Source organism: Magnolia sinica, chromosome 6 (genome assembly GCF_029962835.1).
Source record: "Magnolia sinica isolate HGM2019 chromosome 6, MsV1, whole genome shotgun sequence".
Lineage (NCBI taxonomy): Eukaryota > Viridiplantae > Streptophyta > Magnoliopsida > Magnoliales > Magnoliaceae > Magnolia > Magnolia sinica.
In genome coordinates, this window is record NC_080578.1 from 4,185,523 (window position 1) to 4,202,993 (window position 17,471).

The 17,471-nt window shown below is 40.4% G+C and overlaps 1 protein-coding gene across 1 annotated transcript; it reads right to left on the minus strand.

Annotated features, from left to right (window-relative positions):
* Positions 1-367: 367 nt before the first annotated feature.
* On the minus strand, positions 368-11,746 carry LOC131247998 (lysine-specific demethylase JMJ13-like). The gene is made up of 11 exons (XM_058248026.1): positions 11,352-11,746; positions 7,842-8,229; positions 6,166-6,322; positions 5,846-6,065; positions 5,550-5,603; positions 5,370-5,449; positions 5,003-5,280; positions 4,443-4,847; positions 3,922-4,334; positions 2,806-3,084; positions 368-1,238 (listed from the first exon to the last, which is right to left on the minus strand). Exons 1-11 carry the CDS (start codon positions 11,352-11,354, stop codon positions 792-794), a joined length of 2,724 nt encoding a protein of 907 aa, XP_058104009.1. The 5' UTR covers positions 11,355-11,746; the 3' UTR covers positions 368-791.
* Between the last annotated feature and the right edge of the window lie 5,725 nt (positions 11,747-17,471).

Here is a 17,471-nt window from a genome sequence, read left to right on the forward strand (position 1 = left end):
GGATGCACTAGGCCATGGAGCCTAGTACCTGGGCCAGCACTGCCATGACTACTGCGAATAACATATGGAAGAGAAATACTTTGATAGTCTAGCAGAGTGTGATGGATGATACGTAGGCAGTTAGAAATTATTGCGAAATTCAAGTAATTCAAACTAAAACATTAGGATTGTTCAACCAATCAGAATTTTAGTGGGTTCCACAACTTGGGTTAGTTCAACTTGATATTTTCCACGTGTACAATTTCTAAGTGCCTGCATATCAAGCTTCATAGCGGCCAGAGTATCAAACAAATCCCCTATATGGAAACCTGCCATGCAGGGCTCTTTTCGACTCAACATTTCACGAAGAAATGGACAGGAAATAAAATAAAGGAAGCAATTTTCTCTGATTTTTATTCACAGAAGTCAGAGGAGGGTACAAGGAACGGTTGTGATGAAAGAATAAAGAACTTGAGAGGGAAAGCAGCAGACTGACCTTGAGATAGTGGAATTCCCACTTGTTGCTCAAAAGAATCAATCAACCCATATACATCATCTTCAGCTACACAATCTCTCTCTATACTATATATAGATTGCCAGATTGGCAGGTGGCTGGTCCCCCGCCGAAAATGAAAAATGCCCCGGCCGAGAAACCAAGAATCCGATGACGGTCGTGCCAGCGCCCCGATTCTGAGGCCCGCACAAAGAATCCAATGTGTCCTAAATGTTAATTTGCCGCTGCTGCTTCCCCATTGTCAGTTTCTGTTTTCTGTTGTTAAGACCCCCATTAGGAATGTGGTTAGTGATGTCAGTCATGCTCTAGATGACACCCCCGATGCAAGCCCGCAGGATTTCTCATCGTCTTCTGGCGATCGACAGAACGGCCTGGCCTGTTGCTCCCCACTGCTAGGAAACAACGGCCCTCGAACCTTCAGCCGTTTTGGTCCCATATCACAAGAAGGCAATTCCCTAGAGGCCATTCCTACATCCACCTGAAAACGGTCCTTTCCAATTTGATCCCTCAGTTTTCTTTCCGGAGCATCCTCCTTGGCCGGCTTTGTGTCTGTTAGCAGCCGCTTGGACTTGAAGGAGATTGGGGTGACTCCTCCGCAATTCCTGTTTTTGGGAGCAGAAACATAAGATTGTTTGGAATTGATTGTGGGGGGCAAATGCCGTTCCAGCTTGCCAGGTAGGCAGTCAGATGATATCAGTGGCCCCCGCCTTCCTTCTGGATGGAGTTTCTTCAGCCGTTTAAGCACCTACATGAAAAAGTATGCATATCTTAATCACATGCCAGAGAAAAGAAACGGAAGCTTTCCTTTTTGCCTGATCAAAGATGAAGACAGTTCTAACAAAAGGGCATATGGTAATTGCTCAAAAACCAGATCTGGTAGGGGTATAGGAGAACATCCAGGAGCTTTGCTAGCCCAATGGACCCCTCTTGGGATGCGCCTTTATACACAGCATACTTGTAGACCTGACAAATGTGCGGTATGCCAGATGCGGTAGCCCCCACTGCGAAATAAACTCTGGTTGGCATGGTCACAAGTCATGCCGCATAATGCAGGGGCATTTTCACATTGGACTTCAGTGGGGTGACCTGTGTGAAGCAAGGGCACACTCTGGATGGGCGGCCCATGTGAGGCGGGACCCATGTGAAGCGGGGCTGAGGAGGGGGGTTTGGCCGAGGCTCGTGTTTGAGATTCCTCATCAGGGGTGATTAATGCAGAGGCATTTTCACACTGGGCTCAAGTGGGGTGGCCAATGTGAAGCAGGGGCACACTCAGGGTGAGCGGCCTGTGTGAGGCAAGTGGCTCGTGTAAGGTGGGACCCATGTGAAGTGAGGCCCACGAGGGGTGTTCAGCCGAGGGCCTGACCTATGCTATGAGATAAAGGGATTGATTCACCACACTCTATCAGTTTCAGCTTTTAGATCAAATGGTTAGCTGTCCTGTATCACTGCATGTGCATGTTGAATGCAGCCCCCTTCACAAGTTTTTCAAATCATCCATTCTTTTGCAAAGGGTGCAGCCCACCCGAGGACCAGTCTGATTTCTACATATGGTCCCACATGCTTTCCAGGTCGCACCTGAGCTGCATTTGCAATCAGTGTAGTTTGGGCTGGCAAACTGAAAATGGAGGCACAACAAGTTACTAACGCAAGCCACTCAATGGGATGTTATTTATCTTTATTATTCTCAAAGGAGCACAAAAATGGGAATCAAATTCATAACTGGCCACCACCAGTTCGAGGTCTGTCAGTATGCAACCTTATAAGGACTGTCACATCTGCTAGGCTGAGCTTTGCTAAGCCCACAAGCTTGGGCAATAAAGCTCATGTACATGCCACATATGTGCAACATGGCATGATAAGTCCAATACCCAGTCCATCAAAATGGCACCACTATATTGATACCCTAGCCCAATAATCAAATGTTGATCCAGTCGTCAGGTGGGCAACAACAAAACAAATGTATGGCTCTGAAAAAGTTGGCTGAAGTTTTGTAACCCATCCACCCATTTCCAATATTAGGGCCTACGTACTGAGTCGACCAGATATATTTTTGGGAAAACATATAAAAGGTCAGACCATCCTAATGGATGGATTGGATCTCGCACCCATGTGCCATGATTGCACGTGTGGCATGTACATGAGCTTTAGCAAAGCTCTAATAGGCTAATGGAAGTCTAACTACAAAAGCAAAACAATTCATTAGAATAAACAGCGTAGAAGCAATAACTAAGAAATCTGATAGAAACTGCTCCAAGCAGGGTTGAATACCCATTTTACACCAGAAAGCACATAAACGGCAAGTCGAATAGTACCTGTTGTTCAGGAACTTTCGGGTTAGTTATGCAGTTTGCATTTCTCCTCTCTACTTTCGCAGGGGGTCTACGCTTAACCCTGAATATTTCTGAATCAGAATCGTCGCTGTATTGATCATGAACGGGCGTAACTTGCACTCCATGAGAATTGCCTTGTGCGCTAGTCAAGCAGTTGTTATGAGGTGGAGAGGGATGCAAAGATTCATATGCACCACATGATACTTTCTCAGAACCCTTCGTAGTGGAGAAGGTTGTTTCTTTGCCCAAATCAGCACACCCCTGCATAATGAAATATAATAAAAAGGATTCATATCTTTAAAAAGCCAGAATTTCAAGGTGCGTTTATATTTACAGGCCATCAAATATCACCGCAGTTCAAAAGGCACTAAGTTATGCATACCACAGTTCTGAAACTAGCTGACTCGGCTCAGAACTCGGCCTAGTCAACCGACTCAGCAAGATTTTGGCAATGATTCAGCCCTGACTTGGGAAGACTCGTTGAGTCCACTCAATAATGTGGTTCGCTCGTGCAACTCGCGGTGACTCGGGTTGAGTCACTCACCTTCTCAAGTAGATTTTCTATTAAAAAATAATAATAACAAAAAATGGAGGCATCGGAATCAGACCCACAACCTCTGTTTTAGATAGAAACACTCCCACCACAAAGCTATTAATGACCTTGTTATTTGATTTGTCATTTTTAATACATGTACATATATTTTAAATATTCCTTGCTATTTTAAAAAGTTGAGTTGGGTCAAGTCTTTGAGTTGACCGAACCAGATGAATATCAAGTCAAGTCCCATCCGAGTTTTTGGATTTTTAAACTATGATATGCATACACATGAGCCAAGTGGTGTGGGCTGTAGGAATGGCGCCATTTGTCGGAAAAGTGATGGTCGGCACACTTCAAAAGGTGCCCCTTCCATTTCCCAAACAATCCATCTTTTGCGATGCCATATTGATGGCCCACCAGTGGCACCAAATCCATGTTCCATGTCACATCCAAACTGGGGCTAAAATAGAAAGGCAGAATTCCTCTCAATGCATAATGAAGTGGAAAGGGACAACAACACAACTACAGACGCATTCAAACTCCAAAATGCAGGAGCTTACGTCATTGTGCGAAGAAGACCTTTCATCTGGCTCCAATGAAGATGCAGTTGATGCTGTAAGTCGCAGAGCAACTTCTGGTGCATCTGATTCGTTACATCCTTTCCTGTTATTCGGCATAGGCAAGCTATGAGAGAAACCATCAAAACCTTGTGACTGGTCTGCAGCCTGCTCCGGAAATTCAGAGGTCAGTTGAAATTTTATTTCACAATATGGAATGTATCCATTTTCTTCATTGCATGGAAACAAGCTAGTAGGCAGGCATGAGTCATCATCGTGTTGTACTTGCCGTTGAACCTCCTCGAATATTCCATGTTCCCACTCAAATTCCTGGGATGCAGCTTCCATTTCCAGAAGGTCCTCTCTGAAAAAGAGAACACGATTGCGTCCACAATGGCAGCCCCTTGCCTCAATCTCTGAATTGCACAAGGAGCAATGGACTTCATCAGAATGAGTCAAGAGATTAAAGGGACTACGGATTCTTAAAAACAAAGGCATCAAAGGAAGACACCAGATGTATGTACCATGGCGAAGGCAGATAGGATCCATATAGCAGTTGCATTTGATGTATGTCACATAACAGTCACGTTTGCAGAGTCTGCAGAGTATAGTTCCCTGGGAATTTGGGAAAAAGCTTGTGCAAGCACTTGATTTCACAAGCGACCAGCGAGCACGATGCTGAAAGCGCATTAGGTGCACAAAAGAAACCTTTATGGATCGTTCAGAAAGCAAGTCTGCTGATGAAAGAGCCATGTCTTGGGATTCTAGAATCAACGACTTCTTAAAAAGAAGCATTGCTTCTTTACAGAGAAGTTCCTCAAAAGGAAGCAGGGGCATCCGATTAAGGAGTCCATAACGTTGGCTGGCCACAGCACCCAATGGAAACCAATCACCAATTGCAAAGTTCACTGCCTCCCCACAATTAAAACCTGAAGTCGTATATATCAACAACAACAACAAAAAGAGTTCACATTATTCAAAAGGAAATGGCATAGGTTATGCAACTGACGTAGCATTGCACAGTAAAATTCATTGAAATATGAAGAACAAGATGGAAAACAAAATGATTTCTTAAGCATCTTACCATGGCTGAATCCAGCATGATATGCTCTAGGAAAGGTGACGACAAACTCCCCAGGTTTCTGTACAGCTTTATAGACAGGGACGTCATGTTCTAACAAAATATTTGGAGGGAACATGGTTGTCTTTCCCAAGAGTACATCAAAAGCTGCATTGTCTCCTTCGGTGGATAGAATTTCACGGGTGTATACATGCTCCCGAACTGTCTTTTCAAAGTCAGGAGCTGCATGACCTGGAATCCCATACCAAGTTTTTGATGCCCCACAATGATGATAATTGATGCTGGCCGGGCACAGACAAACCAGATACATAATGCATTCTAATCACAAAAGAAGAAATGACACCAGAAGAACAGAGAAGCTTACATGTACCTGTACAAATAGTGATCTTCCACATGCCATGCAAACATACTGAATAGCATTCCAATGTAAAGCATGGGATCTGTTACTCCCTGAAAATTTATTTATTTAAAAAAAAAAAAAAAAAAAAGTTACAAAAAGGCCACAAATCATATGACTGTTAAAATATCAAAAGTCTGATCATTTCGATACCGGGATTGGAGTTTTCAGCAAACGTAATATAGACTTGGGCAGCCGAGAAAGCTTCTGAAGTCACAACATCACAAAAATAATCATGAATTAGTTCACAAAGTATATCAAGCCAAATGATCTGCAAAGACGACCAAAATTGCATATTGAATTAAAAGTGTTAGATGTTGTAAAAGCATCAAGTTTCCTGTGCCCTCTCTCTCTCTCTCTAGCATTTTAACAGTTTTTAATAAAAGAAAGGAGATCTGTACAAGAAATCGCAAGATGGAAACAGTACGAAAAGCCAAAAGAATCAACACCTTCAAGTTCCATTTGCTTTTTCCAAGTTGATCGTTAGGAGAAGTTGAAAAGGCACTGCCATCAACATCACATGCATACTCAACAGTTTCTGTCTTTCCACAAGCTATTTCATGCCAAAATTCCTCTTCCAAGTACCTTGCAGGAAGGCATCCAGCACTAGAGTATCTTCTGGCAAACACCTTGTTTGCCATTTTCTCAAAATCACGGAAGGTATAATTTCTGAAAATCATGACAATATTCAGGCACAGAGGAACCTAATAAAGAGAATTTGTTTTTGATCGATAAGTAAAAAAGAAAGAAATACACTTTACATGCTTACCTTCCGCTCATGAAAAAGGTGACCTTATCATCTGTATCCCACTCAGCAAGCCGTAAAGGTTGCACTCTAGTTGTAAACTTGAAACCAGCTTTTTCCTTCATCAATACAACACCCGCAGGTACAGAAGCACTCAAAGGGGAAATAACCTTGCATATACCTAAAAGTTGACATTCCAAATTTTGTCTCAGGTAAATGCAATGAGATTTGGCAATGAATAAACATTAGTTTTCCTAGGAATTGAGAATTTGTGCAAATTTGTCTCAAACTCTTCAGAGAAGTATAAACAATAATTGTAATAACAAAATCATTCAAAACATCCATCACACAACATAATAATTTAACTTGCCAAAAACATATTTTCTACTAAAAAACCAAGAATAACAAGTTAGCATCGATACCTCAGAATTTCGCGCAAAAGATATGGCTTCCTACAACGTGAATGTTTAAAACACCATATTTTTTATATATACAAAATAAATGATATAAAATATATAGATCTACTTGATCACAACAACATAATGATTTCATATGCACACTTCAAGATTGTGTCAGATTTGTTGGAGAAACAACATTTACCCCTGGAATAATGACTTCCCCACAGGAACGTATATCAGAGAAGAAAGGTAATTACTAAGACAAGATAACATTAATTAACTCCTATAAGAGATGTAGTGGTGACTAGAAAACGGGGAGACGTGAAGTTCCATTGGACTTTTTTAATTGGCAGTTCCATTGGACATCTTAGAGAGAGTGCGCAGGCATTCCAGGCTCATACATGTTTTCCAGTCATTGTCGATAAGCATATAGAACCAGCGGATAGCCACAGTGAGACACCATGAAATCTAAAAATATTGAGTATTGAGACAAATCCAATGCGAGGCATTTAATAAGTCTTTCCTGAAAAGAAAAGAAAAAAGTTGCAAAAAAGTGAGTGATATTCTATAAATAAAAAATAAAAAATAAAAACATGTGAGGGAGCAGGCCACTTCTTAAATATTCATGTAAACAAAGATACCCAACTTTGCTATAAGAGAGCCACACTACCGATCAAGACGATAAGTGGCAGTTACAACTATTTCGTCCGTTTGACATAAATAAATCTTCCCCTGAAAACAACTAAAAATGTGTGAGAGAAATAAGCAACTAATTTTTTAGAGTTCAAATTACAGAATGTCTTCATGGCTTTAAAAGGGTTAAAAGGATGAATATTCAATACCCTGCATCTCCATAATGTCATCTAATATCACCTTTTCTTTTAACCAAGCTCAAGGTATGGTCCTTTTCTGGCTTAGTTAGTGCTTTTAACCTTTTATTGATCTATTCCCTATCAATTGCATTGATGATCTTACACAACGTGGGCCTGGACCAGACTTGGTTGGGGGACCATAGACGTCGCAGTTGTCAAAAATTGAGAAGTGCCAAAGAACTGGGAGTTCAATCATTTAAAAAAGAAAAAAGAAAAAAGAACAAATTCCTAATAATTAAAGAAAACTCAAAAACCCAAAGTTTAGAGTCCAACTTCAATAATAATTAAGTGATAAACATTTTTTCACTAAAAAGCATGAAATAGAGAGTAACAATCTCAAATAACATGAAAGATCAAGTTAAGGAAAACATAATAGCTTAAGCACTAGAATTATGACAAACTAGAGAATTTGCAGGAGTTACAAAATTACCAAATTTTGAAGCAATTGGTGCAATCCGTTGCAGATAAATTAAGGGATCCTCAAACTCCTCTTTTGTAGGAGTAAATACAGGACAATCTGGAATTTCATCTATCCATCCTAAATCAGTTGTATCAAACTTTTCCACCTTGTGCTTTGAAAAAGAATCCTTAACACTGGAAGCACCATTGACCCGAGAGATTGCATCAGCATTTCCATGCAATCTCACTCCACATGATGATGAAGCTCTTAAAGCATCTCCTCCACTTCTTGTCATTATATTACTGACATTTACTCCTTCAGGCACAATGCCCACATTCATTTTCTGGAGGAGCCTCTTACGTTTCAAAATCTCTAGGGCATTCCTAGCCTCTCTGGACAAACATACCCTTCCTTCCACCTGTCAAACAAATAAGGGAACAAAAAAAGAACCTTAAAAGAATATTTCAAATCAAATTTAACTGGTTACATCCAAAATCATGTGATGCACAGATCAGAATAACCATGCCACCATGAATCCGCTGATGTGAAAGTGAAAATGATAAACAAAGCAAATACATGACACACATATCTGCAACTGATAATTTCTAATGCAAAAATTTTAAGAACTAAATGGCAAGTCCCTCAACAGACCATGAACTTGTATTACCTTAAAAAAATCTCAACATTTTCCATTACCTGCATATTATCACATCATCATCATCTAAGCCTTATACCAATTAATCAGGGTTGGCTACATGAATCCTTTTCTGCCATTCCACTCTATCAGGTGCCACCGGACACTGTTGCAGTGTGTAACTTCCAGGGGAAGCCCTAGCCAACCCTTGCCCATTTCTCACTGCGCTTGGGTTCTGATGCAGCGCGTAGCAAATAATATCACGCTTATGTTTGGGTTATGAAAATACTTGACACTCTTTATTTTTCTTCTTTTTTTCCTTCTTTTTTTATCATTGATGATTTTTCAGTCTCTTTGTTCTAGAGTGAAAAGGGGAAAAGGATGGAGAGAGAAAATAAGCGATTTCTTCATGTGATGCGTAGAAATGGCAGGTTTTGTCCATGTGCAGTATTGAACCACTCTAGCAGCTTTTGGTTACATGCAGTTTTGAGACGGCTGGTCAATTTATAATAGAGACCCCACAACACCCCTTGTAAATCAACCTAAGTTTCAACAGTCTCAGAAAAGAAGAGAGAGAATAGTTAGCTAGGAAGGGTTACACCTGTAGTTGGCCCACTGGAAGGTTTTGGACCATGGACTTCAAAATGATGAAGATGGATATGCCATATGGCCTTTCTCGTATCATAAGTCACAAGGAAGTGGCACTATATATAGTGGCATCAGCACCAACTTGCATGGGGAAAAAATGTTTCAGGTACATCCCTACTGCATAGCAAGTCAAGGGTTAGACTTGAATATCAAACTAAGATGTGTTCAGTTGTTTTGTATCTAATATTACACAAGTGACGCCTATAAAACCTAATACATCACAACATGTTTTATGTAATACGCAGGGAACAATCCAAAGCAGGCATGTTCCTGCTGCTCTGTATTGGATAGATGCAAGGCTGTACCTTGACTGATTCAAACAACTGGATTGGAAGGGTCCCAGCTTGGATTTCCCATGCAAGGCTATATCCCTCCCCTCTCTCTCCAATGAGAAAACATTCTCACCAGAATGAAAAATCTATTTCCTTAACCAAAACCATTCTATACTAGACGGCTAAACATGATAAACCACAAAAAAGTTCAAACAGCAACAGAAATGGGTCTCTCTATGCAACCATGATCCCATGGCCATAACCAATATCAACAGATGTATTGCACCCTTCGGATATGGAAATAAACAGGGTATCACATGGGAAAAATCAGATGTATCATGAAATATATTGCTGTCTTTGAAAAACATTGGAAAATTGGTCGAATTTTTCAATGAAACTTTAGAGGATGTTAAAAAAGACATCATTACACACAGAGAAATTAAAAGGTCACAAAACACAAGTTAAGATTGCAGGTTAAATGGGTGAAATGAGGGAAATTCCAGACTTCCCCAGTTTCTCTCATTTTCCCCAAAGTCAAGAATTAAGGCGTAACTGATATTAAGATCAGCCAAAACTCATAAACACATGAATCTTAAGGCTAAATAACCGCTAATTAATCTGGAATTTTTGAAAAAAAAAATTATCTTCTAATTATTTTTTGATATTTTTTTCAAAAATTTCAAAAACTTCTATCAATCTACGACCGCTCTAATATGATTTTTCCACACTCTAATTGCAAGTTAAATTGATGAAATGGGAAAAAAATTGATTTTCTTCCGGCTTCCCCCTTTTTTCCAAATTTGCAAATCAGATGTTGAAATCCATGATTGAGCATATAAAACATGTAAAATCATGGATTTTGATCTTTGTTGTACTGATTCTATGTGATTCACCAAAAAAAAAAACACTGCTTGCAATTCCAGCCCTCCCTCTCTCCGACTCTATTTCTGCACCCAAATTCTTTTTCCAAACAATCGAAAGGATTGATCAATTTAGCATTGGAAGGGATTAGAAGCAAAAAAATTGAGAGAAAATTGTTTTTTTTTTTTTTCGATTTTTCTGAAGGGGGCTGCACTGTTTTGGTATTGACTACCAATACGCAGAAGTTTGGTAACTTCCGGCCTCTTTTGTATCAGTGACCCTCGATGCTGATTTTATCGGGCGACCAAACCACAAACAATGGTCATAACCAATAACTACCACCCCAATAATGGAAGTAGGTGTGAACACACATATCATCTACCATTTTTTTTTCCTAAATTTCCTAATAATCTGATGCTTTTGACTAATAAACAACACTACCATGCACAGGCATGCTGATAGCCGCTATGGCATACCAATGCATTTCAAGATGCAATGGCTAATGCTTGCTCACATAGAAAACGGCACTGCCAGTTCTCATTTCTATTAGACCAACACATTCTCACTCATCATATTCGCCTCACAATTCAGAGACAACAGAAAAAACGGCACTGCCAGTTCTCAGTTCTATTAGACCAGCACATTCTCTCTCATCATATTCGCCTCACAATTCAGAGATATCAATCCAAAAGAAAAAAAAAAATGCATTGTTCTAGCGATTCACTATTACCGGAATACAAAATTCACAGATAATAATAAGAAGGAAAAAAAAAATGATATTTTGATGAAAGCTATTTTCAGATGGCACCGAGAATCTTGTTCACCAACTCATTCGATTCTCCGAGCACGTATCCCATCATAAATTCAAACTTTTCCAGATCAAACAGCAAAACAAAGATTTTCCAAGAAAAAATGTGGAAAAATAATTCCTCAAAAATCCTGAAACTGAAAAATCCTACACATCTACCGCAAGAACAGGATTTTTTTCCCCGGGTCGAACAAGAAACAGAGAATCAAAAGAAACAAAATCATTCCATAAACATTGAGAGAAATCTCATGCAGACAACAGAAACAAGAAAAGTTTTAAAAAGAAATCAAGAAAAATCAAAGATTTCAACAGCATACCATCTCATACTGCACGCCTCTCCTCGAACCTCTGCTGTCTGTCCAATCGGTGAAACAACACCAAGGTTCCGCCAAAATCCAAACCCTACCAACCGATACCTGCCACTACCGATCATAAAACGGCCATTCCCAGTGAGCGGGAACGCTACATTACCTTCCGGAGAGGAAATCCGGCCGCGCGGGAACCGAGATCCGTTGATTCCTTCCAAAAGAGAGGAGAGGAGGTTTTCCGGCAAGGAATGAGAAGGTTCCTTCGAAGAAAGGGAAAGAAACCGTCCGGAAGGCGGCGAGAAAAAAGATACTCTGGGGAGGGGAAGACGGTTTTCCGGCGAGGGAAAGAGGTTTTCCGGCGGGAAAACAACGGAGGAATAGTACGAGATCTGGAAGGAGTCTTAAAAAAACGGAAAAGGAGAAAGAGAAAGGTATTTATACCAATTCATAAAAAAGATTAACATAAAATACATATGCGATTCGCGCGTTTAAGTCTTTCCAAGTTTGTAAATCCATCTGTACAATATCTGATCCATTAATTAGGTAGTTCCCACTGCATAAATTATCTGAATTAAAATATTATTTGATATTTACATTATATAGTTACGGTGAAATTGAAATAACAGAAATAAAATCACCAACGGTTTATATTTAATGTATAAATTCGAATATATGTTTAAGTGGACCAGCTTAAAATTTCAATTTGGTAGTATTTATATATTTCCTCACCTGTTACACGGATTGGATCTTCCAAATGTACTCATATTGGCACGTACAACGTGATTCATATATAAGATCTCTCGCTTCGAGTATCGCTTTGGTGTTTCAAAAAACGAAAAGAAAAGGGGAAACGAAGCGGTAGTTGTTGGTAGTTTCACCAAACGCCGGCCAAGGGACTACGTGGTAGCTGCAGGAAAGTGCTAAAATGCCCTTCAAAATGAGGGATCGCCCGCTTTTGAATTGCGGAATGCATGGGTATTAAGGTAATTTGGGAGTACGCCCCCGTAACGCACAGATCCCGTCCTGGGTTTACAACCTTCCTTCATTGGGCTTGTGGAGCGTGAGCATCCGAAACAAAATTACTAAAATGCACCATCTTCTTCTGTAAGGAGGAAGAATGAACCGGAATTATTGTCATCTTAATGGGCATTTCGGTAATTTAGTTGGAAATAAGATTGGATGTACATATGGTAGTTACGAAGCCGACCTTTATCAACGAGAAACGAACTTCCATTTGCTTCGTAACGCGATCGCATTTTCTCGGGAGAATTGTGTGACCACAATGTTAGTTTAGCACCATTTAAAAAGTGGTGGTGACTCTCCACCATCAATGGCCATGGTAGACCTAGCTTGGCCTGTTGGTTGTCTTGGGCCTGGCATGCCTGGCCCGGTCAATTTACTGAGCGAGCTTGGGGCTGAGTCATTTTAGCCAAAACCATAGGGTTGACCTTGTTGTATGTATTCTAAGTATAGGATATTTATTCTTTTTTTCATGTCATTTGAGGGCATAAGCTCGATTTGAAGTGGATCTAATTCCCGGGAAACTATACCATAGGAAACAATAATAATTTACTAGCTCTTTTAACCTGCACATACATTCACACTACAGTAAGATTTCACGCAATGAGCAATGGGCAATGGGTAATGGAATCCTTACCTGGTGTTAAAACTCCTATGAGTCCACCACTAAGGCAGCTGCATATGAAAACCCTTTGTTTAAGCTTCATATAACCTTTGAAGAGGTTAGATGGTAAATAAATATTATGAAAATATTAAGGTAGACCTTAAGAAACTTTTAATGATAGGGTGTTCAATCACCATGGTTTCTTAAAAAATGGTCTGCTAAAATTTGAATCTTCTTCATTTTTTGAGCCCATATGTTAAAATGATCTAGCAAAATAAATAATCAACGAGAATATAGAATACATAGATTAAGATACGCCCACGATAACGGGTGTAGTTGTTGGGAGCCATTGCATAAAACGTTAGAATCTAGCCTTCCAAAAACACCAGAATTATGGGATAATAAAAGTAATGAAATAAATCAAAGCACAAATCACACGATACAAGAGATTTTTACGTGGAAAACCCTCAAAGAGATAAAAAATCACGAGACCTCATCCAGATCAACAATTCACTATAAAGTAGAACGTTACAAGTGATCACAAGCACACACCGCATGTATCAAACCTTCTTTACTCACGCAGGAGTGGATAAACAATAGGAGAATAAAGAAAAATAGAGAGATCTAACCAATTACGAGGACGTAAAAGTGCTGAGACGTCGACTGTGAAGTAAATCACCTCTACAAGCAGAACCTCTCTTCCACAAGCTCTCTCTCTCTCTCTCTCTCTCTCTCTCTCTCTCTCTCTCTCTCTCTCCTTTAATAGCCTGAAATCCTTTAGAAAACCCTTTTAAAGCTTTAGGAAACCACTTGCATTTTCTAAAAAAGCCCTTGGAACTCATATTTATAGTTTAGGCAACTCATTTCCACACCATGACGAAAACCGCCTCAAATTTATGCAATCCGCATAAAATTCAAACATGAATCTACATAACCTCGATTGGTCGAGTAACGAGGAAGAATAAACTCAATTGGTCGCTGGAGTTTTAGTCGAGTACCACTCGATTGGTCGAGCATCACCCTCGACCGATCGAGCGAATAGGAGAAAATCCACATCAAATCTCTTCCTTTTTAACTCAGGAGGAATTCACCTTCTTCAAGCCAGCCCGGTTTTTACAAACCTCAAACTTGTCCTTGAGTAAAGATTGGTCATCATGTCTAACCCATTATCGTCCGTATGGACTTTCTCAAGCTGTAACACCTTCTGTTCTAAAGTATCTCTGATCCAGTGATACCGAATCTCTATGTGCTTCGACTTGGAGTGCTGACTTGGATTCTTGCTCAAGTGTATAGCACTTTGACTATCGCAATAGACCACGTGTTGTTCCTGCTTCAGGCTAAGTTCTTGTAAGAACCTCTTCATCCAAAGCATCTCTTTACATGCCTCTTTGATTGCAATGTACTTAGTCTCTGTTGTCAACAATGCTACAACCTTCTGTAGTTTACTCTGCCAATAGACTGCTCCCCCTGCAAACGTGAACATGAACCCCAATGTAAACTTCCTGAAGTCTATGTCACATGTCATATCTACATCTGTGTAACCCTCTAACACACGTTTTTCGTCACCATAGCATAGGCTCAATGTGGATAAGTCTCTTAGATACCGCAGTATCCATTTCACCGCTGCCCAATACTCTTTACCAAGATTGGCAAGATACTGGCTGACAATACTAACCGCATATGCTATGTATGGGCGCGTACACACCATAGCATACATCAAACTTCCTACTGTTGACGCGTAGGGTATCTTCTGTATCTCATTCACCTCTACCTTTGTCTTGGGACACTATCTGTCGCTCAACCTGAAGTAACCATCCAATGGAGTACTAACCGGCTTCGCTGCATTCATATTGAACCGCTCTAGGACTTTCTCAATATACTTCTCTTGTGACAACTAAAGTTTCCTACTGCTTCTGTTACAAGTTATCTTCATTCCTAGGATTTGCTTAGCTGAGCCCAAGTCTTTCATCTCGAACGACTTGCCCAATTCCTGTTTCAGCCTGTCAATCCTCTTGATGTTTTTTCTCATAATGAGCATGTCATCAATGTATAATAACAGAACTAAGAAATCACCATCCGAGAACTTGCGCATGAACACATAGTGGTCCGACTCCGTTCTGTCTACCCATGTTTTAACATAAACGAATCGAACTTCTTGTACCATTGTCGTAGAGCTTGTTTCAGCCCATACAAGCTCTTCCTTAGGCTACACACCATATGTTCTTTGCCCTTAACTTCGAACCCCTCTTGTTGGTACATGTAGATCTCTTCTTCCGGGTTACCATGAAGAAAGACAGTTTTAACATCTAACTGTTCTATCTCGAGATTCGTGCTAACCGTCAACCCAAGTAACACCCGTATGGATGTCATCTTCACCATTGGTGAGAATATCTCCTCGAAATATATGCTTTTCCTCTAACCAAACCCTTTCACCACAAGTCTGGACTTGAACCTCGTTTATGAATTCTTCTGTTTAATCTTCTTTCTGAACACCCACTTGTTACTTAGAGCTTTTTTGCCCTTAAGTAGTTTCGTCATATCATAGATATGGTTCTTATCCAAGGATTTCATCTCCTCTTGCATAGCTTTCAATCACTCCCCCTTATGCTCTTCGGCTAGGGCCTCAGAATAATCTTCTGGCTCTCCCCCATCAGTAAGTATAATATACTCATGCGGTGAGTACCTCTTAGATGGCTGTCTGTTCCTAGATGACCTCCTCACCTGTGGCTCAACAGGTGGATTAAGTGGGGGCTGCTCCCTCGGTCTATCTTCTATGGGAACTCCCTCATTCTCTGCACCTTGTTGTACTCCCCTGTCATCAGGCACCACGGGAGGAATAATTAGATACATATCCTCTAGCTCTCGTGAACTAGGTTGCGTTTTTCTGGCTTACAAAAGTCTTCAATACATTAGTCTTCAAAGAAAACCACATCTCTGCTCTTAACGAGCTTCTTCTTAATCGGATTTCACAATCTGTAGCCGAACTTCTCATCACCATACCCCAAGAACACACATTGTCTGATCTTCGTATCGAGCTTAGACCTCTCGTCCTTTGGCACGTGAATGGATGCCCTGCATCCAAACACCTTGAGATGACTATACGATGGAACTTGTCCAGTCCATATCTTCTCGGGTACTTCTCCATTCAACGGGGTTGATGGAGACTTGTTTATCAAATACATTACCGTGTACATTGCTACTCCTCAAAACGTCTTGGGCAACTTCGCATGGGATAACATGCATCTGATTCTCTCTACAATGGTGCGATTCATTCGCTCAGCCACATCATTATGTTGGGGGTCTTGGGAACCGCCTGTTCATGTCGTATACCCAAGGACTTACAATACTCATGGAAGTCACCAATGTATTCACCACCATTGTCAGTGCGTATGCACTTCAATGATCTACATGTCTATCTTTCGACCATAGCATGAAACAATTTAAACACACCAAAGACCTCGTCCTTGAATTTCAAAGCATAAACTCAAACCCTTCTAAATTCATTATCTATAAAGGTGACAAAATATAATGCCCTACCTAAGGGTTTTGTCCTCATTGGACCACAGACATTAGAATAAACCAAATCTAATACATGCACTTTATTAACATGAGAATGATATTTAACAAATGAAACTCTATGCTGTTTCTCTAATAAATAATCAATACAGGTTTTGAGAAGTATACCTGTCATGTTTAGAAGGAGCTGTTTCTTTACTAGTAGCTATGACCATTTTTCACTCATGTGGCCTAAATGTTTGTGTCACATGTCAATAACTGAATCTTCCGCTGCGTTTAACCCACCCTTGCACATATTGACACTTGCCTTGTAAAGGATGCAACACTTCTTCCATCTGGCTGCGATCAATGAACCCTTAATGAGTTTCCATCGCCCACTAGCAAACCGACTTTCATAGCCATCATCATCTAACCTTCCTGTCGACATCAAGTTGAGGTGAGGGTCTGGGATATGCCTCACATCCTTGAGAACCAATGTGCAGCCCACATCGGTCTTCACACAAATATCACCGACCCCGACGATATTTGACACGTCAGAATTTCTCATCTTCACGGTCCCAAAATCACCTGACTTATAACTTGTGAAGAAGTCTCTGCGTGGAGTCGCATGAAACGAGGCTCCCGAGTCTATTAACCAGTCGATGTCCTGACTCGTAGCTATGAGATAAACACCATGATCCGCTGAAAGAATAACTACAATGTCATCATCTGAAGCGACCGCAGTGGAATCTGATTCATCTACTTTTTCCTTTCCTTTTCCTTTCATGTCGTTCTTATTCTTACAACATTCATGCTTATAGTGACCCTTCTTGCCACAATTCCAACATTCAACATCATTCCTGGTACTCAACTTGCCTCTTGATTTATCTCGGGCCTCCCCGCCTTTTCTGTTCTTTCTTCTCCCCCGTTCTTGTGTCACAAGAGTCTCTTGCTAAGTGGACTCCTGAAACTTCCTCCTTTGTCTCCTCATTGAATAGACAACTGGTTAC